The following is a 26,941-nucleotide window of genomic DNA, read 5'->3' on the forward strand; positions in this document are numbered from 1 at the left end:
CCTTCTCCAGGGGATCTTCATGACCCAGGAATCAAACTTGTATCTCTTACATTAGCAGGATTATTTACGGATGAACCACCATGCAGTGTGTGACTGTACTTAATTCAGGGTTTCTGTGACAAAATGTGCATGGAACTCGTAGTGTAGTGCCTACCGCTTGTCAGGTGCATCCCCTTGCTTCCCCACACCCTACATCGCCCCCTCATGTAACCACATCCCCAAACCCTCACGGACTCAGAAACCTACCCTAGCCTGGGACCCTCCCCCAATGCTTACTGGTCAAACCTGTCTCTGCATCCCTGCAGCTTCCCTCAGGCTCACATCCACCTGCACACATTTTTCTCCAGGCTCTCTCAGAAGAAGCCCCTTCTCCAGGCAGAGAGGAAGCCCGTCTCTCACTCAGGCTGTGGCCAGAACATCTTCTGGGCTCCCTTCTCAACATTCCAGTTCTTCAGGGACCTGGCCTGGCCCGGTCTCCCCTACGCCCCACAGTGAGACTCCCCACGTCCACTGTCTGGCACGGAATCACACTGTCCTAACTCTCTCTTGATTGCACATCTGTTTGTCTACTCAGCGATTTCGTAAGTAACTCAAGGAGAGAAATTACATTTTCTTCCGTAGTCTCAGAAATGAACATAACAAAATGCAAGGCATGAGCTAAATACCTAATACATGCTGGCTCTGTTGAACAACTCTCTATTCAGATTTATTTTTAGATTGGATCCAGTTCTTATTAAGTCATCCACACAACTAGTAACGTATTTCTTTTCCATATACAGCTATGTATACCACTAACATTTTATGTAGTGACCTCTTTATCTATTAAAAATTTTTTTGAAAAATAGTTGATTTACAGTGCTGTGTTAGTTTCAGACGTAAAGTGATTCAATTATACATACATATGAATATATACCTTTTTTTCACATATTCTTCCGTTACAGATTATTACAAGATATTGACTTTGGTTCCCTATGTTATACAGTATAGGTCCTTGTTCCTTATCTATATGCAGTAGTGTGTATATTTTAATCCTCAACTCCTAATCTGTCCCTTCCCCCTCTGCCCTCTGGTAACCACAAGTTTATTTTCTATGTCTGTGAGTCTGTTTCTGTTTTGTAAATAAGTTCATCTGTATCATTTTTTATATTTCACATATAATCAATATCACATATTTGTCTTTTTCTGTCTGACTTACTTCATTTAGTATGATAATCCCTGGGTCCATCCATGCTACTGCGAATGACATTACTTTATTCTTTCATGGCAGAGTAGTATTCCATTGTATATACATGAACCACGTCTTCTTTATCTGTCAATGGACATTTAGGTTGCTTCCATGTCTTGGCTGTTGTGAAAGTGCTGCAATGAACATTAAGGTACACGCATCCTTTCGGACCATGTTTTTCTCTGGACATATGCCCAAGAATGGGATTGGGGGTCAGATGGAAGCTCTATTTTTAGTTTTTTAAGGAGCCTCCATACTGTTCTCCACAGTGGCTGTATCAATCTACATTCCCACCAGCAGTGTAAGAGGTTGCCTTTTCTCCACACCCTCTCCAGCATTTATTGTTTACAGATTTTTGGAGATGGCCCTTCTGACTCGTGTAAGGCGGCACATCACTGTAGTTTCGACTTTCATTTCTCTAACAGTCAGTGATGCTAAGCATCCACAGCTCTTCAGGCCCTCTCTACCAGATCTAATCCCTTGAATCTATTCATTACCTTCACTGTAAAATCATAAAGGATTTGATTTAGGTCATATCTGAAGGACCTAGTGGTTTTCCATACTTTCTTCAATTTAAGCATGAATTATACAATAAAGAGCTCATGATCTGAGCCACAGTCAGCTCCAGGTCTTGTTTTTGCTGACTGTACACAGCTTCACCATCTTTGGCTATAAAGAATATAATCAATCTGATTTCAGTTTTGACCATCTGGTAATGTCCATGTGTACAATCATCTCTTGGATTGCTGGAAAAGGGTGTTTGCTATGACCAGTGTGTTCTCTTGACAAGACTCTGTTACTCTTTGTCCTTACAACATTTCAATAGGCCTTGGGTGAGTCACAGAGAAAAAGCAGATAATCAATGCTCTGAGGCCCACATTCTCAGCATCTGCTCTTGGCTAAATGTCATCAGATCCTGTTTTTATTCTCCTCTCTCTCTAGGGGCCAAGGCCCACCTACATAACCACCCCCCCCCACCCCCCCGCATCCTTGGCACTGAGGATTTAAGTAAGTCCACCCACTTCTGGATGGCTGAGGGCACACAGAAAGATGCAGATACATGTGGCTGCCTGACTAGTTTCTCTTTTCAAGCCTTCAGTCTGGGGCCTCCCTGGTAGCTAGGACTCTGCCTTCCAATCCAGGGGCGGGGAGAGGGGGCCTGTGGTGGGGGGTCGTGGGGGTTCAATCTTAGTTGGGGAGCTAAGATACCACATGCCTTGCAGGCAAAAAAAGGAAAACATAAAAGTAACACTGGAACAAATTCAATAAAAGACTTTAAAAATGGTCCATACCAAAAACAAACAAACCAACCAACCCACCTTTAGTCTCACATTCATGCAGAGAAGAGAATCCTATTACTACTCACCCTTCTCTAACACTTCTTCCAGTCTATAATATCATCTAGAATAGTGAACGCTAAATGCTCGGCACCCAGGCTTTCCTGACAGCAGTTTAAGTGAGACAGGAGCTCCTATGGCAGTAAAGCTGGCTCTGCCTACAGTTAGTCTGCAGCCCCTGGGGGAGTGCAGGGTCCTTGTGTCCTGCCTGGACCCCCCATTCCAGCTCTGCTTATCCTCACTGTAGATGTCACCTCCTCCAGGAAGCCATCCATGCATTCCTTGCCTCCCATCCTGACAGTGGCCTCTATTTGCACTGCTTATGTCTTTAGTCACAAGCTGGATTTCAGTTTCCTGAAGGACAGAGCCATCCTCTCTGGCCAGTGATAAGCTTCCTTTTTCTCTGATGACCTGCAGCTCAGTGTGGATATGTTCATGTCTGTGGGCTCATCTAACCTGAAAGACAGCAGCCATTCTTCCTCCAAATACTGTTTCTCTGTCCTGCCTCCTGTATACACCATAAAACCGTCTCACTCAAGCCACCACGTCTCTTACTGGCTCTTTTCACATTGTTTCACGTCCTTTTGTCTCAGAGTTACAGTCACAGGGGCAGGTCTGTATCTCGTCACTGTTTCACAAACTCTAATCCCTTCTGGCTGCATTTAATCTGTTCTGCTCATTAGACTACCCCCCTGAGTTTTAATTTCCATGACTGCATTTTTCCATTTTAGCAGCTCCCTTTAGTTCTTTTACGAATACAAATAGTTGGGTATCATATCAGACCATCTTTTTAAGGGTTCCAATTCCTTCCTTTTATCACCATCACCATTTTAAATGTAGTTTTACTCAGCAGCTACTCTGGACTGTGGGAGGAGGGCTAACGCCCCTGCCCATTTGGCTTAAGCCCCCTCGCCCTGACCGCAAGTCCACCGTGTTGGAGTCGTTCTGTTTTATGTGCTGTATGTGCCTTTTGGAAACAGGCGCCATGTTGACTCTAAAGGCTTCAGAGTTGTGATAAAGTAGAGAAGGAGAGAGAATCATCCATTCTGGACCACGGGCACTGCTGGAGGGGTCCTGGGAGGCAGGGGCTCAGGGAAGCCTCAGCCTTGAGCATATAGGGCGCAGCCTCAGGGATGCCTTAAACTTTAGGCCAGTCACTTGCTGAGGAAGCAGTTTAAAGTCAAGGAGAGATGCTCAAGGTCAAAAGGGATCATCAGAGCAAAGTTAAGGGAGGATGTGCATGATGCTAAGACAACTGTAAGAAGGCTGGTAGCTTTTTCTGCAGAGAATGGCCTAGATGTCCAAATACTTTGCACATAATGAAAAAACAGGGGAAAACATCAAAATTAGCCATGTGCCTATTCACAAAATACAAGAGAAATGATGCCTTTGAGAGCTTTTTATTCTTCCTTAAGTAAAGAAAAAGAACACCAAGGGCCTCAGGCATCATATCTAAGCACAGCAATCTTCCTCTTTATATCTTAAATGCAGAGTCTATCACCTCTCTGCTTTAGGAGGGTCACAGTCTACAGCACAGTGTCACCTGAAGGAACACACACTTCTCTAACCGCCGCAGGGGGACCACATTGTGCCGCTTGTCCCTGGACTGGGTGCTGGACTGGTAGGACTGAAGCCCCCTCCCTGCTTGGGCACTGCAAGCCTGGCAGGAGAAGACACTGGAGGCTGAAGCAACTGTCATGTGCAAAGGGACTGGAATGGTTTCAGAGAAGGGGCAACATCAGGAGGAGGTCTGCAAATGGCACAGAAATTGGTTCCATGGTGCCTGAGACAGACGGAACACAGCAAGCGGCCAGGAGGTGGAAGAGAGGAGGGGAGTTCAAGGCTGATCGACAGTGTGACTGTGCGTGTGTGTGTGAAGGACATATGAGGGGCGATCCCAGCCAAGAAGACTAGATTTCACTCTCTACAGAAATGGGCCCCTGGGAGGGTAGAAGAGTGACCAATCAAATCCCTATTTGAGAAGGAGCCCTCCATGGCTGTGTGCAAAGTGGCCCCATGCAGGTGGAGAGGCGCTGAGGAGGGGAGGGGTCACCAAGATTTCAGACTGGAGTTGGCGATACCCAGATACCAGTAGTTTCTTTAAGTATTTTTTAAAATCACCACGTGCAATAAGAAATACGTTTGAATGTCATAACCCAGTGTGCATACTTATACATGCACATATACAGACACATGTGTACATGTACACACACACACCCCCCCACAACAGTGAGTTGGGGCTGAAGGTCCATGGCCCCACCATGCTCACCACCCCACCCAAGAAAGGAGGCGAGCAGAGCTGTTCTGTCTCAAACAGCAGACGTGTTCTGCGTGGCTGTTTCCTCTACAACACCACTGACTGAAGGTGGCTGCTGATCTGGGCCACCTCAGCGTTGTCTTTGTTACTAATGCAATGCTTTATCGGTCCCTGTGACTCGCGGCTCTTTCATAACTTCGCTGGCTGATGGCGTGGCACGGGCTCCGTTAGGTATTTGAGGCTCACAGCACAGCCAAGCCATTAGCAAAGCTCCTTATCTGCACTACTGATTTCTAGAGTCAACCTGTTGCTACTCTTAAATGAAAGAGGTTGCCATATCCAACTTTTCCTTGTTTTAGGGAGTGTTCTGGAGATGCCTGAAGCCCTAGCATACAGTTTTTCTTAAAAGAAACAATGTGTGATGCTAATTTTGGTCTTGATGACCTGACCCTGCAGAGCTTTAAGTGGCTTGGCCTGCTCCTTGGACCGTCATGGCAGAGGGAACTCAGCAGCCATTAACACTGAATGAATGGGCACTGCTTCTGTTCATCACCCAGAGCGTAAGCATCCTGGAAAACTCATTTACAAAGCACGTTCACGGTGTCATTTTAATAGCTACTGTTTAATGGGTGTTCAGTAATGTGCGGGGCGCTGTGCTCAACAACGGACACGCATCATCTCACAGTCTTCAATCAGACCTACAAGTACTATCACTTTCTAGAACATGAAAAAGATGCTTGGAAGATGAGAGAAACCTGCCCAAGGCCACACAGCCACAAGGGGTAAGCCATAACTCAAACGCAGGTATGTCTGCCTTTAGAAGCTGCATGCTTAACTGCTGGGTTACATTTTTTCTGTTCCTCTAAATATGTTTTTCTGAGGCCTAGCAAAGCCAACAGATTTACCTGACGACCATGGAACAAGCAGTAACACCACAGCATCAATGTCGAGTCAGCCTCCTCCACCACCTCCGCTCCCTGCAACTTCATAGCTGCCCCGGCCCAGTACCCAGAACCCGTGGGTCAGCAGTACCCACAGGCGGACAAGGCACAGATAAAAAGAAGGAGAGAGAAAAAGCTCCTTGAGAGTCATGGGTGCAGAGGGAAGCCGGCTCTCCCACTTCACCCTTCAAAGTCAAAAGGAAAACAGAAGAAAGAATTCACGTTTAGATGCGGCAGGAAAAAAATGAAACTAAGTATGACCTCAGCCTAATTCAAGGCAGCTGTATAATCTATGCATTAGGAGGCAGAGAAACAGTTCAAACGATGGAACAGAGGTAGTAGGTGGATTAAATAAGAACACATGTTAAAATATTTAAAGGCCATTAGAATCTTACCACGTGGAAGCCGGTAACAAAAATGGAAATGAATGAAATAAAGTTAATACTTCTTTCTGTCATAAGAGTCTAGGATAATGAAATGCACAAAAGGAAATTCTTAGTACTGGGAGCTCCAGACGCAGTACCTCAGTGAGAGAAGAAGCTCCACAACCCAGTCCACTGAGGTTACAGAAGTGCGTATTTACATAAGACAGATTTCACAATCCTGTCATGCACAGGCCTCGAAAACAGATCAATAATGTAAATCAACTGCTCTTAAAAAGTTAAAAATCCTTCTCTGTAAACAACTATGAATCTCAAAGCTGGATGAAGTGTGGCATGAATATTAGGAATTATTAAAATTCAAAAACCAGGTTCTTGAAAGTAAATTATGAGAGAGAAATTTATCCCGAGCTCTTCCTCCTCAACAACTCAGTATTTCATTCCTAACTCGGCTCCTGTTCTTGGATCTTTGCTTTTTTCTCTGGCAACACACTCAAGAATTTAAATAATTATTAGGCTTTGTGGAGCAGTCATTTAATATAATGTTCTGCCTCCTAAACCTAATTTATTTTCCAACAAATATTTGTCAGTGGCAGTTGAAAGGAGGCTGTTTTTATTTAAACACTGCCATGGAGCAGGATCCCAGTCTGAGAAGTTCAAATGGAACACTTATTTTAAAAGCAAAATTCATTATGATGAATGTGCCAAGTGAAATCAGAACTCCACTAATGCTGATTGGATACATTCTTCTGAAGATATTTTTATGACCCTTGCAATTCCCTATTAACACCCACGCAGGCTGCATGGGAGATGTTCCCACCATTCGACACAATGTAGGTTATTAAGCTTAATAACTTTCCATCTCTCAGGCTGACTGCATAGTCTGCAGAGACGAGAACAGCTGCAGTGTGAAAATACTACCTTTGAAAGGAAGAGAAAATGGACATGACAGGTCTTTAAGAGCACAAACAGAGGAAACATGGTTTTGTTTCTTTAAATGTAAGAATTATAGACCTAGATGGTCACCATGGAAACCTAATACACAACACATCTGAATGTGTCAGCCTATGGAAAATGTACAAAATGCCATGAATGGCTCTGCAGATAATCAGTTCAGGGAGGACGATCAGTCTGTAGATGCGTCCTCACAGTTGCGGTTGGCAGGTCTCGGGCATTCGGGTGATAACTTGCTGGAGGACGGGTGGGTGAGGATGGCCCTGTGGGTTTACATGTGCTCTCCTGGCACACCTGTCAGAGCAGAACCCAGGCTCCATGGGAGAAGGGTCCAGTGAGCAGCACCAGTGTTCTTACAGATCAGACCGACACGGGCGAGCAAAAACCCCACGGGTGCTGCGTACATGATCATGAACACATGGTGCTGCGAAAGGAGGGCCTCAAATCCCCTGCTTTACGGCTCCTGGTGGCCACTAAATGTATGCGTGGCTCAGATGACCTAGAAAGAGCACTGTCCAAGGAGGGCATCTCCTTTCTCCAAGGTCACTGACCTGCGGGCCTCTGAGACGACAGGCAAGGACAGTGCTCCTGAGGACTATGTAGACAGAGGACGACAGCACTGCCTCCTTCCAGGGCTGGCCTGGGGCGGGTGGTGGCCAAGCACAAACCAGGGTGGGTCAGGAACCCGGTGCCAGTCCCTGCACGGGGCGGGGCCCCGGCCTCAGGACCCTCCCCTCAACCTCCTCCTTCCCTGTTCGGGGGTGAGTGCAGCTGCTTCACCATCAAGCTTTTCTTCCCATTTCACACAAATAACTCCAGCCTGCTTGGCCTGTGCCTGATGGAAGTCTGGTCTTCACAGAGGAGGGGCTCAAGGCCAAAGACTGCACACACTGCCTTCTGTTCTACCTCTCGAAAAGTACTTGTTGGGCGAGGAGAAAGTAACCAGCCATATTCCAATTTTCCTGATGCAAAGAGGACTTTTCCTACTGTCCAAGATACAATATGCTTCCAATACAATACAGCTATTTTTTTTGCACGTCTGCCCAATAGCGGCTCAATTAAAAACAGGTCTGCCAGACTGACATGGTTTCCTCCAATGCTTAGTTCCTATCATGCTGCAGATAGTGGAGAAGCACTAAGAGGCAGCCACGAGGCAATTTTCCATAAGATGTGTTAATCTTTATACAGTCATCCTCGAACAGCCATCAAAGTGAACTTAATGACAAATCAGTTAAAACAGATTATTTTTAGGAACTTGTAAGGATCAACGAAAAAGCAAAACACATGTGACATCTCTTTGGTCCTCCCTGGGATGCACATAATTGTCACCATCTGTGCTGACTGTTCTGTGTGCCTGGCCTGCCCCACCCACCTCCAGATTCACCCTGTGCCCTTCCCTGTCCTGTGCAGAGGTGAGCTCTGCAGACCGCAGGCCTGGATCTGCATCAGCTATGACCTCCTCACTCTGTGGCTTCTAGCTGGGCTTAGCCCAAAGGAGGCCTTGTAGGAGCTCAGCGGCTGGAGGAGTGAGAGGTCGGGGGTCCCCCCAGCCCATCGTGCTCCGACAGCCAGGCACTGCTGTGCCCTGTGGTGCTCACAGCCTCTAGCTCCACACGTCCCCAGATGTCTCAGCAGCCTCACTGGTTCCCGTCACCCTGGCAGCATCTGTAGCAACAATCCCAAGACTACCTGTGACTGCCCACCTTGCCTGGCTGCCCCCTCATTCACCCCCTGGTCAGCAGCTTGAGGCTCCCAACTGGGATCACTCACCTGGACCGTGTGGACCAGGTCGGCTGCTAGGCACTGCTTCAGCTTCTCGTCGCTGCTGGTCCCGTGAAGCACCAAGTCTGGCATGTACGTGGGGCAGTACCCCGCCAGGAGGGAGCGGCCGAAGTTTCTCACATTGGGGTTGCTGATGCTCTGAGACCTAAAACAAGACCAGCTATCAGCACGCACGACACAAACATGCTCCCTTCTTGCACTGCAGTGGGAACAAGGCCTCAGGGACACAGGTGAGAGAAACAGATCCAGGGACGGTCACATAAGGAGTCCTCTGGGAAGCAGGTCACTGGTGCGGGAAGGGAAGGGAGTTGAAGGGAAAAGGAACTTTCGTAAAGAGGAAGAGCAGGAAAAATCAGATATTCTGGTGGCTGGTTGTGAGTCTGTTCTTGTGCCTCACAGACCTCATCCTCCAGGCACTGGGTTGGGAGAGAAGAAAAACTCCGTTTGTGTGTGTGTGTGTGTTGGCGGGGGGGGGGGGGTGTCACTGGCAAAGTCTGGCTCCAGGAACTCACACACCTGCATAGGGGGGTGCCAGGACAGAGAAGGGACAAATCTCTAGTTACTGCTTTACAGACCTGGTCATCTGCTGATGCTGCCTTAGGAAGAGGTGCTGTTTCCCGACCACCTGAAGCTGTCCTGACCAGACAGGCAGGGGAAAAGCTGCTCGGGGGTGTAACCCACCAGCACATCCACCCTCCGCCCTCCGAGGCTGGGCGTCCATGGCCACAGATCTTCCTCGAGGATGGTGAGGATGCTCCCCACCACCTCCGCATCCCTCAGTGGCCGGAGCGGCAGCATCTGACCCGGTTCACTCTGCCCCTCACCGGCCTTACCTGGGAAGTGGCAGCTCCACCTCCAGTGACCCTTCGCTCTGGTCACGGTCCACATCAGGATCACTTCCAGGACCCAGGTCCGGCGAGGCCGCTGCACATGTGTCGTCATCACTGTCTCCGAGGGCGCTGTCGGAGCTCTCGTTCCGGGGGAGGCCACCTTCCACCCTGAAGCTGGCATCGCCACTGGGCACAGGAGCGGTGCACCCGCTCACTGCAGGCGTGTCTGCGTCCTTGCCCCTCCAACCCCCTGGCCGTGCCGGTGCGCCTGTAGGGCTGGCAGGTGCACCCGGCGCCCCAGCAACCTCCGCAGCAGCCTCGGTCCTGACATCTCTGTCCCCCCCCGACACCCCAGGGGACCGGGAACACGTCGGAGAGCACTGGTCCTGGCCCTCCTGGGCTGGGTCGGCAGCCACCCCAGGCCCGGCCAGGGGTCCCTGTGCTGGCTCCGGCTCCGCACACCTGCAAGCCTGTAGCCGCTCCTCCATTGCTTTGGTGCGACTTTCAAAGTCCGACTCCGGAGACACAGAGCTCCCGATGTGGAAGGTGACCTTTTCCCAGGGTGGCCTGTCCCGGAGACGTCCATCAGGGCATGGCCTGGCCGCCGACCGGTCTGGCAGCTTCTTGGGCATCTCCCCTCCTGGCTCCGCCCCGATGGCTGGAGGGCTCATCTTCAGCCCCACGCCCACACCTGCACCGCTGGGGAGCCTCGCAGAGCCGCCTCGAGGGGGCTCCTTACTCTCCTCGTCCCCGCACGATGCGCCCTGAGGTCTCCACGTGCTGTGGGCTGTTAGGCTCTTCTCCAGGGCCCCGCCTCCTTCTCTATCAAGTTGGGGACACAGGTCTCTGGGGTCAGCGTCCACTGGGACCCCAGCCAACCCCTCGGCTGTGGTCACGGGCAGGGTGGGTGGCAGGAGAGCAGGCTCACTCCTCACCGTGACCACCACGTACTCAGACTCCTCCACCTCGCCCCTCTCCAGGGCGGTGGTGATGCTGCTCCCGTGCAGCATCTGCTCGCCTTGCGCGGGGCCCCCACTCCACATCAGCTGATTCTCCTGCAACTCTGAGCACCGCACGAAGTAGGTCAGCACGTACAGTATCCGCTGCACCAAATCCTTCTGCTTCCCCAGCACCACCGTGCGCGTCAGCCGCACTGGAGAGCCGATAGCTCCGTAAAGGTCGCCTAGAGGCCAAGTGGACACAAAGACACAGTCACCTGGATGAGCGCTTCAAGGCTGTGTCAGCCTGAACAGGAGAAACACGGATGACGTGTTCCCAGACCAGACTCACTTCACACACCTGAGGCACAGAGATTAATTCCTAGAATGACCATCTTTTCGTCTCCCTCTGGGATGGAACGTCTGTCTGCCTGGGAAGGCCGGTCAGGAGCAGCCCTGCTCTGGGTGCTCACGGGCAGTGTGGTGGGTGCAGCTCGGGTGTTACTGGGTGCAGTGCAGAGATATGCTGGGTACAGCACCAGTGTGTATACTGGGTTCAGTGCAGGTGTGTGCAAGGGGCAGCATGGGTGTGTATAGTGGGTACAGCACCAGTGTGTATAGTGGGTTCCGTGCAGGTGTGTGTAAAGGGCAGCATGGGAGTGTGCTGGGTGCAGCACGGGTGTGTATAGTGGGTACAGCACCAGTGTGTATAATGGGTTCAGTGCAGGTGTGTGTAAGGGGCAGCATGGGAGTGTGCTGGGTGCAGCATGGGTGTGTATAGTGGGTACAGCACCAGTGTGTATAGTGGGTTCCGTGCAGGTGTGTGTAAGGGGCAGCATGGGAGTGTGCTGGGTGCAGCACGGGTGTGTATAGTGGGTACAGCACCAGTGTGTATAGTGGGTTCCGTGCAGGTGTGTGTAAGGGGCAGCATGGGAGTGTGCTGGGTGCAGCATGGGTGTGTATAGTGGGTACAGCACCAGTGTGTATAGTGGGTTCCGTGCAGGTGTGTGTAACGGGCAGCATGGGAGTGTGCTGGGTGCAGCACGGGTGTGTATAGTGGGTACAGCACCAGTGTGTATAATGGGTTCCGTGCAGGTGTGTGTAAGGGGCAGCATGGGAGTGTGCTGGGTGCAGCATGGGTGTGTATAGTGGGTACAGCACCAGTGTGTATAGTGGGTTCCGTGCAGGTGTGTGTAACGGGCAGCATGGGAGTGTGCTGGGTGCGATGCTGGTGTATGTTGGGTGCAGCATGGGTGTGTACAGCACCAGTGTGTATAATGGGTTCCGTGCAGGTGTGTGTAAGGGGCAGCATGGGAGTGTGCTGGGTGCGATGCTGGTGTATGTTGGGTGCAGCATGGGTGTGTACAGCACCAGTGTGTATACTGGGTTCAGTGCAGGTGTGTGCAAGGGGCAGCATGGGAGTGTGCTGGGTGCAGCATGGGTGTGTATAGTGGGTACAGCACCAGTGTGTATAGTGGGTTCCGTGCAGGTGTGTGTAACGGGCAGCATGGGAGTGTGCTGGGTGCAGCACGGGTGTGTATAGTGGGTACAGCACCAGTGTGTATAATGGGTTCAGTGCAGGTGTGTGCAACGGGCAGCATGGGTGTGTATAGTGGGTACAGCACCAGTGTGTATACTGGGTTCAGTGCAGGTGTGTGCAACGGGCAGCATGGGTGTGTATAGTGGGTACAGCACCAGTGTGTATAGTGGGTTCCGTGCAGGTGTGTGTAACGGGCAGCATGGGAGTGTGCTGGGTGCAGCACAGATGTGTATAGTGGGTACAGCACCAGTGTGTATAGTGGGTTCCGTGCAGGAGTGTGTAAGGGGCAGCATGGGAGTGTGCTGGGTGCAGCATGGGTGTGTATAGTGGGTACAGCACCAGTGTGTATAGTGGGTTCCATGCAGGTGTGTGTAACGGGCAGCATGGGAGTGTACTGGGTGCGATGCTGGTGTATGTTGGGTGCAGCATGGGTGTGTACAGCACCAGTGTGTATAATGGGTTCCGTGCAGGTGTGTGTAAGGGGCAGCATGGGAGTGTGCTGGGTGCGATGCTGGTGTATGTTGGGTGCAGCATGGGTGTGTACAGCACCAGTGTGTATACTGGGTTCAGTGCAGGTGTGTGCAAGGGGCAGCATGGGAGTGTGCTGGGTGCAGCATGGGTGTGTATAGTGGGTACAGCACCAGTGTGTATAGTGGGTTCCGTGCAGGTGTGTGCAAGGGGCAGCATGGGAGTGTGCTGGGTGCAGCATGGGTGTGTATAGTGGGTACAGCACCAGTGTGTATACTGGGTTCAGTGCAGGTGTGTGCAAGGGGCAGCATGGGAGTGTGCTGGGTGCAGCATGGGTGTGTAGAGTGGGTACAGCACCAGTGTGTATACTGGGTTCCGTGCAGGTGTGTGCAACGGGCAGCATGGGAGTGTGCTGGGTGCAATGCTGGTGTATGTTGGGTGCAGCATGGGTGCATATACTGTGTAAGGCACCAATGTGTATACTGGGTTCAGCAGGTGTGTGCAAGGTGCAGCATGGGAGTGTGCTGGGTGCGATGCTGGTGTATGTTGGGTGCAGCATGGGTGTGTACAGCACCAGTGTGTATACTGGGTTCAGGGCTGTGTGCAGTGCCATGCACACAGTCCCCCGTTTTCGGGCTGGGTCTCACCATGCAGGTCAGTGGGCCAGCTAGCTCCCTTCTCTCCAAGGACGGCTAAAGCCAGAGCTCTTATTTGTGACCAAACCAAATAATTTATTTTGGAAACTAGAATGATGAGATCTTCTTTAGAAGAATCCAAGGACAATAAGCCTTGGGGATACATCCAAATTCTGGGATCTCTGAGCAGAAGTGCAGTGAATCAATTCAAAATAATGAAATGGTTTGCTCAATACACAGGAACATCAAGTGGAATCAATTTGATTAACAAGAAAAAATAACTTGGTCATGAATAATGAATCTGATTTTTTTCTCTGAGGTTATCTGGAAATCCTACTGGAGAAAAACGTGCTATAAGTTATATCCTGACATGCTGACTAAAAACTGGCTAAAGGCAGAAGAAAGGCAAACCTTTGAGAACCAGCAGCACAGGCTTCTCATCACAGGTGTCTGTCCAGTGCCTGAGCATTAAAATTGCTGCATTTCATAAAACCTGAGTACTACCCTTCGTAAGGTGTATCTCTGGTACTTTGATAATAATATTGACAATTACAACAAAAAGCCAACATTTCCTGACTGCAGGCACAGCGCTGAGTGTTTCACGTAGATTTCTCTCCCTTACATCTCTGCAGGAGCAACCCTGAGTCAGAAACCACTTTGGGAATAAGCAGAATGCTGGAATAAATCAAAATGTGGAACGACCCTAAGTAAAGGAGAGGAGATATGTGGTGACAGGTACAGGTAAGAACTCAGGAATCTGGACTCCATCTAGAGGGAGAGGGGGGAGACAATTCTTAGATAAGTTTAATCATACAGCTAAGGCTAAGGCTGAGGAGAAAGTGATAGGACCCATCAGAGGTGGGTCCTCTCCTCTAGAGAGGATTCCCAGAATAAGACTCTGAGAACAGGTAATGGGCAAGACAGAAGTGTAACCACGTGATCCCCTCTATAAAAGGACTAAGTTACAAGCTAGTAGAACTTTACCTCGGAAGCTGTTGCACCTGACTGAGAAAGCATGCATGAACTGAAAATAACTCCGAACTGCAGCTGCACTCTGGACAAGCACTTTTGTTTGAGAAAACTTTCTCGACTAACAGCATATTACTGCTACTTCCCGTGATCATGTCTGCTGTGGCTGCGGAGTGTCACGGCCACATCAGGGATTCACACGACACCAGTGTTAACTCGGCCCCAGTGTTCATCAAGAAGATGAGCAGGAACACGGGTGGAGCTAGGTGGCAGTAGGGCCCGTCCTGGCAAACTCGCAAACGGGCCTTGAACTCATTCAAGACAGACCTTCTCTGTGACTGAAGAACCGTGATTACCAGGCTCCTCCTTCCATGAGATTTTCCAGGGAAGAGTACTGGAGTGGGGTGCCATCGCCTTCTCCTAACAAGTACATTAGCACCAGGCATATTCCTGGCCATTTGTATTTTCCTGTTTGCTGTGACTTGGTGAATGTTTAATAAAAATAATAACAACAATCTTTGGAAATAAGTGTCCCCCTGTCAAAATAGTGCAGCCCTCGATGTTCTGTAATACTGGAAACTCAACCATCACTTAACCCTTGGCTTCATGAAGCTCTCCCCTGTGACTGTACCTCAGGCTGCACCTTGTCCTCAGTCTGACCACAGCAGGCCCTGCTGGATTGTTGGGGTGCTGAGAGGGTACTTCCGAAAACATACGCTCTCCTTTCAAAGAGGATTTTGGGCCCAGAGGAAGGGACTCTGCCTTGTTATACCGAACACAGGGAACTGATCTCAATTAGTTAAACCTCACATGGAAAGCACAGCTAAGTATACATTTATTTATCTAGTTAAATGTACACCACTCAATTCATGCTCCTTTAGAATGGGTGACTGGGCACCAAGAAACACCATGTTTTCTAAACATCTGGCCCCCTTCTGTCACCTCTGAATAAGTTTTTCATCAAGCCTGTTGTCCATAACCAGAACGGCAGTGCCTGGTCCTCCCTGGGAAGAACCCGACGACCCAGAAGGAGCTGGGCTCCCGGCTCCTTCCCCTTCAGGACACCCGTATATCCTTCAGTTAACTCATCTGCACCTAGGATCCTGCTGACATGGGAAACGCACCCTCCTTCCTCCTCACACACTTCATGACCCAGGGCACAGAGAAAGACAGCTTCATTATCTGTAATAGAGTGAGGATGCAGCAACAGGGTGAGAATGAGACTCTAATTAATTAGTACGTGCAGAATGCACCTGAAATAGAGTGTGGCTCACAGTGACGGCTCTCATTTCATTACTACTAGAATATGCTCTTTCCCAGGGTTGCTGTGCCTGTCCCCAGTCTGAAGTTCTTTTCTGGAAAATGCTGCTCTTCTAACTGTGCACAGAAGAATTGACGCTTTTGAGCAGTGGTGCTAGAGAAGATTCTTGAGAGTCCTTTGGAGATCACAGCAGTCCATCCTAAAGGAAATCAACCCTGACTGTTCACTGGAAGGACTGATGCTGAAGCTCCAATACTTTGGCTACCTGATGCAAAGAGCCAGCTCACTGGAAAACACCCTGATGCTGAGAAAGATTGAGGGCAAGAGAAGGGGATGACAGAGGATGAGATGGTTGAATCGGTGATGCCATCCAACCATCACCAATTCAACTGAAGTGAATCTGAGCAAACTCCAGGAGATAGTGAAGGACAGGGAAGCCTGGTGTGTAGTCCATGGGGTCACAAAGAGTCAGATATGACTTAGTGACTGAACAACAAGTGTGTCTTCCTTGAAAGCCCCCTCTACTCACTCCTCTATCTCCCGTGGCCCCTGTCATATTAACAGCTGCAGCAGCAGAATGGACAAGGCCACTTACAGATAAGCAGTGGAGTTCCCACAGCAGCCATGAGTCGTCACGTCCCATAGCACAGACAGAGAAGCAGAGGCATGGAGGTTAGGCCGCTTGCCCAGGAGGCAGGGTTTTAGTCCAGCCGTCTGGCCCTGGCCCTCACCCTCCGCACTGCACACTCTCTCTCTCTGTGGGCTGGCCTCTGCCCATCCCACCAAAGGAGTGCTCAGGATGTTCTCAATACAACCTGCCTCCTCCACAGGCAGCAGGTGTCCCAAGAATGAGCTGCCTGTCATCCCAGCCCTGGGTCCAGCCGACGGACAGGGTCCTGGGACAGAGCAGGTATGCAAGCCTGACTGGTCACTGCAGGCTCTGCTGGTGAGAGGCTCTGGCACCCCCCTCTCCCACCCTAAGCACTGGTCTCACAAGCCCATGCTCCGCCAGCCGCCACATGGCACGCCAGGTCCCTGCGCTAAGCCTGAGTGCGAAGCTTGGAGGAAGTAGCCCAGGGGGCGGTGGACAGAAAGACAAGGTCTCTGACCTCGGCTCAAATTTAAAAGGTAATGGAATCATAGCGTGTGCTTACTCTCTTTTTTCTCTGACTTTCCTCCTATCCAGTCCACCCTCTGTAGGGCAGTGGGCCTCAACCAGGGGTGTCCTGCCCCCTACAGGACACTCAGCAATGTCTGGTGACATTTTTCATCATCACAACTTTGGAAGAGGGGTTTTCACTGGCAGCTGGTGAACAGAGGCCAGTGATGCTGCTAAACATCTGACCAGGGATTTCTCTGGTGGTCCAGTGGCTAAAACTCCGTGCTCCCAATGCAGGGGGCCTGGGTTCCATCTCTGATTAGGGAACTAGATTCCAGCGCTACAACTAAGATCTGGTACAGCCAAATAAATATTACAAAAAAAAAAAAAAAAAATCTGACCAGGCACAGACAACCCCTTTCCCCACAACCAACAAAAAATTTTCTGGTTCAAGTGTCAGTGGCTTCATTAAGGAAGCCCACCAGAGGAGCAGCTGTGGCTGCCATGTGGGAGGGCCCAGCGGGCCTGCATGGCTTTAAAGACCAGAATGAGGCTCTGGTGGGGTGAGGGTCCTGCTTTACAGGTAGAATCTGTGGGCCAGTCTCCTGTTCCCTGCCAGCCCAGTGACACCTGGGAATTGCTGGGTTGGATGGCGAATATCAACCGAAAATGTTGCTGTTTCTGCAGTTCCATCCCACACGGCCTCTGAATGGTCACATCAGGTACTGACCCAGCTGCGCCCAGAGAGGATTGTAAGGGTGTGTCTTGGCGAGCATGTTGACCAGCTGAGAGGTGCGTTTCTCAGAAAAGGCTTTGATGGGCGGGTGGTCAACGGGCATGACGGTGGGTACCCAGGCCAGGTGGTAGGTTAGGACTGCAGTCAGCAGGGCAGCAAAAAACCTTGGAGAAATGGGAGAAAACGTAACCAAGTGAGTCAATGCAGGAAGAGGCAGTCACCCACAGCATGTACACGGGCGAGGAACTGTCATGCAAGGCCCCAGTGGGCCGCCCTTACTGGTTCTTGTTGATCTGCTCTATCAGGAGTGTAAACTCCTTGAGGAAGCGCTGGCACAGCTGGGTCCTCTCCAAAGTGCTGGACATCATGGCCAGCCATACGGGCTCAGCGATCCTGGGCACCGAGTACAGGCTCCAGATCGTCCCTCTATGGAAGAGAAAGGGAGCAGGGAACGGTCACAGGTGTTGTGGTGGATGACCTGTGCATAAAGGAACCCAGAAGAAAACAGTCATCTGGATCTATGGAGTCCCTAAGGCATTCAAAGCAGAATGTAATACAGGGGTGGGTTGCAGGGCAGGAACAGAGACACAGACAAAGAGAAGTGACTTGTGGACACAGTGTGGGAAGGAGACTGGGGGTGAACTGGGAAAGTAGCACCGACATATATTCACTACCGTATGTAAAACAGACAGCTCGTGGGAAGCTGCTGTAGAGCACAGGTAGCTCAGCTCAGGGCTCTGTGATGACCTAGAGGGGTGGGACTGGGGGCATGGGAGGGGAGCTCAAGAAGACATATATGTATACTAGTGGCTGAATCACACTGTTGTACAGCAGAAACTAACACAACTTTGTAAGGCAATTATACTCAAATAATAAAATGTTTTAAAAAGAAAACTAAAAATAAAATAATATGAAACGGGTTGGTAAACTAGGACACAATGTACAGGTCAAATCTGACCTTTATTATAAATAAAGCTTTATTGGCACATGGCCATGCTCATCATTTCCCTATTATCTTTCGGTACATTTGCACAACAGAAAAGCTGAGCAGCTGCATCAGAGACCCCTTTTTCAGGAAACGTATACTAAACACTGATGTAAAATATCCTTTACGATGCCTTGTGTCAGAATCTAGGGCAATTTTTACAGGAGAAAAAATAAGGAAGAAAGATCAAATACACTAGACTTAAAATGTGACCAGAAGCAACTCAACTCTCCCAATTTCTCGTCAGCACTTTCCTTCTCTGAACCAAAGCACTTTATTCACTTCAGATGAAAACGCTACATAAATGTCTCTTCTTCACTATATTATTTACTAGATTCTTACATGGACTAACAGAATCAAATTCTTAGGACAGAAACCGAGGTGTAGCGGAGCTAGGTTCCTTGCAGCAGACACACACTCCGATGAGGACACCTGGTGCCGGGGGCTCTGCTCCAGCCCCTGTGGCTCACAGGGGTCCTTCCAGCAAGCATACCGACTTAGCCTAGGCTTCCATTCCCCACTGAGAAACTGGCTTTAAGAAGCACTGCAACAGCCCTGCTCAGCCTGTTGACCATGAATCCCACCTGCTCCCCAGAGCAGACAACCTTTCTGCCTCTGAGGCTAGGACACATCCCCTCTCCCTGGTGAATATACATGAGGCATATTCTGACCTCAGTTTGGGGCCATGTGCATCAAGGAGCTGGGACACACAGGATCCTGCTTTGGCACAAAGCAGAGCATCTTTGAGTAAGCAGGAGGGACAAGTTACAGCCACACGGACCTGGGGTTCACCTACTGAAACCAAGGCCTCCAAGCAATAACACACCATACCGTCATCGTTTCTGAGCAGCGGTTTGCTAAACTAAGAACAAGACCCATCATCCATCCAACAGCGAGGCCTCTGATCCTGTGTTTTAAGAGCTGGACCTTTCGTTAAACAAGTGTGCAGACGCTCCAGCACAAGCCAGCCTGGAGTCTGCCATAGCAGCCCCAGGGTGCCTACACTGCAGGAGGTTCTCCAGTCACCACACTGCCTCCGAAACACACAGCTGCACATATTCCTCAAATATCTGACTTGATCTGAGCAACCCCAGATAATGAGTCATTTGTTACTGGAGTACTTTACACATAATTGAGGGCTCAGCAAAGACTGGATGGAGACTTTGCTTCAAGCAGCATCTGAGTTCACCAGCCTTTAGCTTAATCATCACAAAAACCTTCTAACGTTCTAAGAATTGTAAACATTTTTGTTCTGCAGCTAGAGAGGAACAGTTAGATTCATTCATTAGCTTGTGACTGCTTCAGAGGGGGCTTCCACTCCCCGCCCAAGAAGCCGGCCCTAAGGAGTGCTGCAACAACCCTGCTCAGCCTGGTGACCGTAAATCCCACCTGCCCCCAGAACAGACCACCTTTCTGCCTGACACGAGGGGCAAGACCTCTAGAAAACTGGTCTGTAGGATACAAAGGTCGCCAATTAGGAACTCACAGCAAAGATACACTAGGGTGATCATGTGATTTATGTCCTGAGGAGGACCCTCACGGGGAGGACACCGGGTGTGCACAGGACGGTCCTGACAAACTGGGGTGTCATGTCCCTGACACACACACTCTCCCCACTTGTGCTCTGGACGAACATCTGGACTTCAAGTTTCTGCATCTGTAAAATGGGCTAAGAGTGCTTACTCTGAGGCTTCTGTGAGATGACATGAGATCTATGAGCATGAGTTTTCTCCATTCATTCTGGTAAAGACAATCAGATCAAAGATTGTCCCTCAGGCAGTCATGAGGATAACTTGGGGCTGGTGACTTAAACTTTTTGCTCCTTTGGGCCTTAGCTTCCAAGGAAGGAGCTGCTAAAATAACCAATAACTGCCAGCCCCCAGGTTGGAATTCACCCCCAACTCTGAATTCCGAGCCATGGTCTCCACGCATGTGGAGGTTAAAGGCTGCTGCTCCACAATGTCCCTTGCTGGGTTCACCAAACGTTGCCAACTTACCTGAACTCCCCCAGGGCTTCCATCAGACGGCTGACATAGAACTGGACACGGAGACTCGACTCTGCTATCTTCCTGCAGGAAATCATGGCCTTCGGTGGAGAGAAAAGAAGCCACTTTATGCTGAGACGACATTCCTTCACAATCATCTACCAGGCTTTATTCATGAGACAAGGTTACAGCCCACATGGGAGGCAGTAATTCCCTTTCCCAAAGCAGTGAGCACCTACTGACTGGCATCAGTGCGCCCATGGATCTGTCTACCTCTGCTGCCGCCAACCCATGCGCCCCGGGAAAGCGATCCGGTAGAGAGAGCCCGCAGCCCTTACAGCCCCGTGGGGCCACGCACTGTACTTTCAGTACCTTTTCAATGGCACTCTTCAGCCTGTTCATGTGAGATTCAAACAGGGGGAAATGAGAAAAAAAGAAGTCCTGGAAATTCCTCTGTGCCTCTTCCTTCTCGCACAGTGAAAAGATGATGCTTATGGCAATCTTCTTCCTCCGGACTATGGCTGGGTTGGAACTGCAGGTTTCTTCGGCCAGGCTGAACGTCTCATCCATTGACCTGGAAGGAGAAGGGGTTTCAGGAGTCGCTCTACATCAGTGGACGACGGTGAAAATGAGCCATGAAGCCAGGGCGGCACCCTGACAGCCTATCAGGGCACATGGTCCTCACTCAGACCACATCCCCTGCTAAGGCGTCACCCTCCGGCAGATCCTGTTGTGAAAATGAAAACTTCCACTTGATACTCCATGTTATCCTAACATGAAAAGAAACTTCAGTGAGAACTGAAAGTAATTTTAAGTGCCCTCTTATTAGACTCTTAGTCCTTTTCCCTTGGACTGTGTTACATCAGACTGGCGGTATTTCAGAAGGGGTGTGAAACATCTCTTGGCTCAAAACACAGGCCCTCAGTTTTGGCTAATAGATACCCGTAGATAAGAATCTCTGAAAGGGAAGGTCCTCTGTGGTCCACTGTCCACCAGGACATCACGTTTGGACATTAACTAGTAGCCAAGGTTTGCTTTCCCAAGGTTACTAAAACTATTAGATGAAGTTACTCCTATAAATGCTGAGACTAAGATACGTGACCTTGAACATTCTCCGGGAAACCCCCAAGAAGAAAGACCAGCCTCTCTTCTACTATAGTCAGCACCTGGACCAACTTAACGTTCTGTGCAAAGACTCTGCTTCTAGGATGAGAGAAGCACGAAGCCAACAAACTGAATACGTATTCAATTTGTTGTAAGGGGTGAACCTCACAAATACCGCCAATCCAGGTCTCTCCTTTATTCTGAAAAACCAGTATATGACCATGCAGCTGCTAACCGCAAGAGTGAAAGATTTTAATTATTTTGTTTTTTTTCTATAAAGACACCAAAGCAAAGGATGTACATTCATGCTAAGTCGCTTCAGTTATGTACAACTCTTTGTGACCCTATGGACTGTAGTCCACCAGGCTCCTCTGTCCATGGGATTCTCCAGGTGAGAATACTGGAGGGGGTAGCCATGCCCTGCTCCAGGGGATCTTCCTGACCCAGGGATAGAACCCGCATCTATGTCTCCTGCACTGGCAGGCAGGTTCTTTACCAATAGCGCCACCTTTAGGAAGTCCTGAAGCAAGTGACATCACACTGCAAATTAAAGTGCCTAGCATGGCACAAGGTAGGTTTGCAGTAAATCTTTCTCATTGACCCTAGTGTTCAGCTTTGTCTGTTGCTAAGCACAGGAGGATGCTGCCTCCTCCATGTCCTTTACTACAAACTACACCCTGATGGTCACGTCTGCTGGCAGAACTCAAGGCAACCAGCCTCATTCCCAGTCTTTAACTTGTTATTGAGTGCTCTACTCATAGGAGATTTCGAACATATCCACATTTTAAAAACATACACACATCAGAAGTTTTATGGTCAAGAAAGCTATCTCTTTTAAAATGAGATTAAAAAAGGAAAGGAGACAGGCATCGTGTTCAAACCTCAGAGGACCATGTCATTGGTGTGGCTGATAAATCAGTAAAAGACTTCACTCACAGACACACCAGGGGAAGGACACAGTCTCCCAGTGCTCTTGTAAATGCAAGGCATTAAAATAAACCAGCAACTGCTTTCTCTGAGAAACTCCTAGATCCTAATTATTTGCTTGGCAGAAAGAAACTGTCGAGGCGCTCTTAACAATTTTACTTAATTTCATACAATGCACCCTCTCCTTTTCCACAGTACCTGTCCTATAACTTTGATTCTCTGCACCAGTTTATTTGTATTCTGTAGAGGAGATTTTGAGCTTATGTTATACCAATCCTTTCTTGAAACCCTTTCTTCTTTGTCATCACCTACTTCCTTTGGCAAAAGTAAAAATGCCAGTCTGCATGTCTTGCTCAATGTGGTCCCTAATAATCAAACTGCAGTGGCCATCGAGCTCTCTTCAGATGTCTGAGTCAGCTCCAGCTCCACCCTGAAAACAGTAACCAACTCCAGTCAGCACAGTAGACGGTGCCACCTGCTGAATTTCTGAGAATCACCTGCAGCTCTAACAATGTGTTGGCTCTCACTTGCTCCCCTGAACTCTAAAGCAGCTGAGTTTCATTCAGTCTGTAGTAGGCTTGGATTGGCCATGCAAACTGGAATAAATCAGGCCATGTGGTATTTATAAATATACTTTTTTTAAGCCTGGGATCATTTTTTTTTTAATTGGAGGAAAATTGCTTTACAATGTTGTGTTGGTTTTTGCCATACGATGACTCGAATCAGTCATAATTATATAAATATCCCCTCCCTCTTGAGACCCCCTCCCTTTCTCATCCCAGGCCTTTAGGTAATCACAGAGCACAAGGCTAAGCTCCTTGTGTTATGTTACACAGCAGCTTTCCACTAGCTATTTTACGCACGCTACTTTCTCAATTTGTCCTACCCGTTCCTTCCCCTGCTATGCTCACAAGTCTGTTCTCTGCGTCTGCAACTCCATTTCTTCCCTGTAAATAGGTTCAACAGTACTATTTTTCTAGATTCCATATGTACGCATTAATATATGATATTTATGGTATTCGTTTTTCTCTTTCTGACTTGCTTTGCTCTGTATAACAGGCTCTTGGTTCATCCACCTCACTACAACTGACTCACATTCCTTCCTTTTTATGGCTGAGTATTACTGTAAATATGCTTTTAAGATCAATCTACATGGTAGCATGCTTCAAAGTGTTTTTCAACATTTAACTATGCACACAAATACTTTACCATAGCTTTACTGTCAGGGCACTAGGTGAGATACACAGTCCATTTTGCAAACATGGAAACTGAGGCAGAGTGACTGACTTGCTTCAGAGCAGAAAGCTTTTCAATGACCACGCTGCAATCAGAGCCAAGGGCTTCTGTCTGCTGGCCCTGGCTCACTGCTTGGACACTGGGAATGCCCAGGGCTCTGGCCCCACGTCTGATCTGTCTGCTGGGATCACCCAGCTGGAGCACTAAGAGGAGGGGCTGGGAGCAATCACACAGCTGACAGGCCTTCAAGTCAAGGGAAGACCAAGCTACACACTGAACTGTTCTTCTTATTAAAAAAACCAAACAGAACTTTGTTGACACTTATGAACAGCATTTACATACATTATGAATACTTCAAGATCTTAAATGAAGCCAAAACTCTACTATTTAAGTACATCTCAGTGACCCGTAGCTGATCTCAGGACTACTTAGTCTAACTGCTTATGTCACTCTGAACTTACACTGAATCTGTGGATTACACTGGAATATATGAAATCACCATTTCTGTAGGTCAAAGAACATCTCATCAGCAACTCTGGTTACTCATTTTATAATTCAAGTCAGCAGCCTTTCTGGGACATTACAGCTGCTTCTTCAGGGTTTCAACAGCCCCACTAAGCAGGGAAATCTCTGCAGCCTCTATCCCCGACCCCTCTGGCAGCACCTCTGCATCAGCTGATAAACTGCCCCCTGACTCCGCCCGCCCTGTCTCCAGTCACCAAAGCTCCCCAAATGGGATGGCAGGGCCCCAGGTATGGGTGTCCACAAGCAGCCAACCCTGTGGACTGTGAAGATCCTCCCTGGCCACCCTGAACTCTCTCTGGAATGAAGTCTTTGCTGTGACTTTTCCCTCAGAGCAGAAGCAATCACTCCTCTGGTACCCACTCTTCTCTGGTCCAGTGTCAGAGACTAATCCCCACTCCCACAAGGGTGCTGCCACAAGGGAGACAGGCGACACCCCTGTAGCTGAAGGATCTTCACAGGCAGTGGTGGATGCTGAGTCCCTGCAGCTCTTCCGTCCTGGGCGTCAGACAGGACAAGCCCAGGGCCAGCCCAGGCTGTGCCCCCTCGCAGGGCTGCTCTCAGAATAAGCTTGAGGTAATATTCAGTGGGTACGATCTTGATCCCTAACTGGGTCACTTAACTTGTGCTAAGTGAAGTCTGATGGGTGATGACACATGCACATGAGCATGCACACAGATGCCAGGCAGCTGAGCACACGGGGAGCTTGGACGCTGGGCAGTCAGCCTGGGGTCAGGCACATACCCACACAACCAGAACCCAGGTGCCACAAGGTCCCAAGGTGGCAAGGCTGGGACCTGAGCCCAGATTGGTGGTGGCAGCAGAGGTCACGGCTGTGGGAGAGGGAAAGGGCTTGGGCGAGAAAGGGCTTGAGTGAGACACAGTGGAGGCAGCTTGTTTGTCTATCATCAGAGCCCACCCTTGTGGGGTCTGCAAAAATACTCAGCTCTTTTGTCTTGAGCCCCAGTGCAGTAAATTATCAAAAAGAAGGGCCTACAGTGGACAATGCAGTAAAGTATTAATACATCAGGGACTTACTAGAGTTCTTCAAAGAGTTTGAAATCTCTCATTTTGAAAACTGCAGCAACACTGCCAAGCAACTACTCACAAGCACAGAAATAGAAATCCAGTGTAGAGATTGTTGCACTGCATAGAAAATACCCAATACTTTCTAGATGAAGCTTTAGATGATGAAATTATTAATAAGGAAGCCCATTTTAAAATTAATTTTCCATATAATTGACAACATAGTATAGAATGCATAAACAGGCATTCTGAATTATATGCAATGCACAAAGACCCTTCTAATTTCTTGTAAGACCTCCATAAGTTGCAGGAATCGGCAGAGGAAACATTAAAATAATCTTGTATAAATTTACATTTAAAATTGAATTCAGACATACAAAGTGGATATGTGTGAAGAATAAAATCTTTAGCAAAACTTCTCCATAAGAATAATCTGATCTAGACGTACTAAAATTTATATTTTTAAAGTTTATTAAAAATTTATCTCAATGTTTTAATAGTCTATACAGCTTCAGTAACTGTTACAATAAACAAAATGAGCTTTCCCAAAACAGAAAAATTATCAAAAATTATCTGCCATCTTACATTTGAAAGGAGCAGCTAACACTGCTTTCAATTATGCCAAATGACATACAAATTCTGATGACCTAAACAAATGAATCTGCAGAAAAGTGAGCCAGAAAAATCTTATGAATCAAGATATCGTATGAAGTATTACTACTGATTATACATAAAATTACTGCATCAAAACATTTTTTTGCAATTTATAAGTTTATGTTAATAGTCACGGATCACTATTATTCCTATTATAGTTTAAAAGTAAAATATTTTAAATATATTTATTTATTTATTTGGCTGTGCAGAGACTTAGTTGCAGCATGTGGGATCTAGTTCCCTGACCAGGGATTGAACCCAGGCCCCTTGCACAGGGAGTGAGCAGTCTTAACTGCTGAACCACCAGCAAAGTCCTGAAAGTAAAATACTTTTAATGGAAAAGCCTTACACTCATTTTATAGGTTGTTCTCAAAATGCCTGGAGCATAATTTTTTAAAAAGAAACATTAACACGTGATGTTAATTTTGGGAGAAGAGGGTGCCGGCAGCCTGACGTTCTCTACATGTCTCAGCCCCCCATATCTCAGCCTGTTCTTTCAGGACCACTTCCATGAAGGTTCCCCAAGCCCCAAGACCTCCAGAATGCTGCCTCTCTCTCCCAAGCTCCAAACACCCTACCCTCTCTAAACATTTATCTTCTTTATACCATTGTTTACCTGTGCGTCTTCATGAGCTTCTGAAATGCAGTTGTGCAGCTGACTCTTCACTCCCTCACAGACCCTATACACACTACTCACAACTCAACTTACTAAGTCAACCAACTGTCGTCTGGATTTTATAGGGACAATCATCTTCATTCCCTTTTAAGTTGTGGGTTGTACGAAGAAGAGATTGGAAGCTACTGATGTAACATCATCATAAGTCAAAAATGTACATTTTGCAATGTAACTAAACTTTAGATCTGAAACCAACTGAAATAAAGGCAAAGGATATCTTGGTATCAACTCTATTCATAATCAAACTCATGACTGTTAAAGAATTTAAGTTTTACCAAAAAAAAAAAAAGAGTATGTCACCATTCTTGGGTTCATACATTTTCAAAGACCATACTGTGTCACCATAAGCCAAGATTTATTCCAGCCTTCTCACTTACACAAGCTACTCCCAGAGGGGAGCCAGTACAGAGAATGTACTCACTTTAAATCAACACAGATCTACCCAGATATTCCCAGTGTCTTTCCTGGACCCTC

The 26,941-nt window shown here is 48.4% G+C and overlaps 1 protein-coding gene across 4 annotated transcripts in view; it reads right to left on the bottom strand.

The window, feature by feature from the left end:
• The window catches only part of FNIP2 (folliculin interacting protein 2), a 126,101-nt gene that overhangs the window by 14,036 nt on the left and 85,124 nt on the right, over positions 1-26,941 (bottom strand). For all 4 annotated transcript variants that reach the window (XM_068989454.1, XM_068989453.1, XM_068989452.1 and 1 more), the window contains 6 exons: positions 20,695-20,896; positions 20,335-20,423; positions 17,632-17,778; positions 17,347-17,516; positions 9,710-10,889; positions 8,865-9,021 (listed from right to left, as the gene is read on the bottom strand). In XM_068989454.1, coding sequence (XP_068845555.1) covers positions 8,865-9,021; positions 9,710-10,889; positions 17,347-17,516; positions 17,632-17,778; positions 20,335-20,423; positions 20,695-20,896 — 1,945 coding nt within the window. The remainder of the gene's footprint in view (positions 1-8,864; positions 9,022-9,709; positions 10,890-17,346; positions 17,517-17,631; positions 17,779-20,334; positions 20,424-20,694; positions 20,897-26,941) is intronic.

The sequence above is a fragment of the Capricornis sumatraensis genome, chromosome 17, assembly GCF_032405125.1.
Source record: "Capricornis sumatraensis isolate serow.1 chromosome 17, serow.2, whole genome shotgun sequence".
NCBI lineage: Eukaryota > Metazoa > Chordata > Mammalia > Artiodactyla > Bovidae > Capricornis > Capricornis sumatraensis.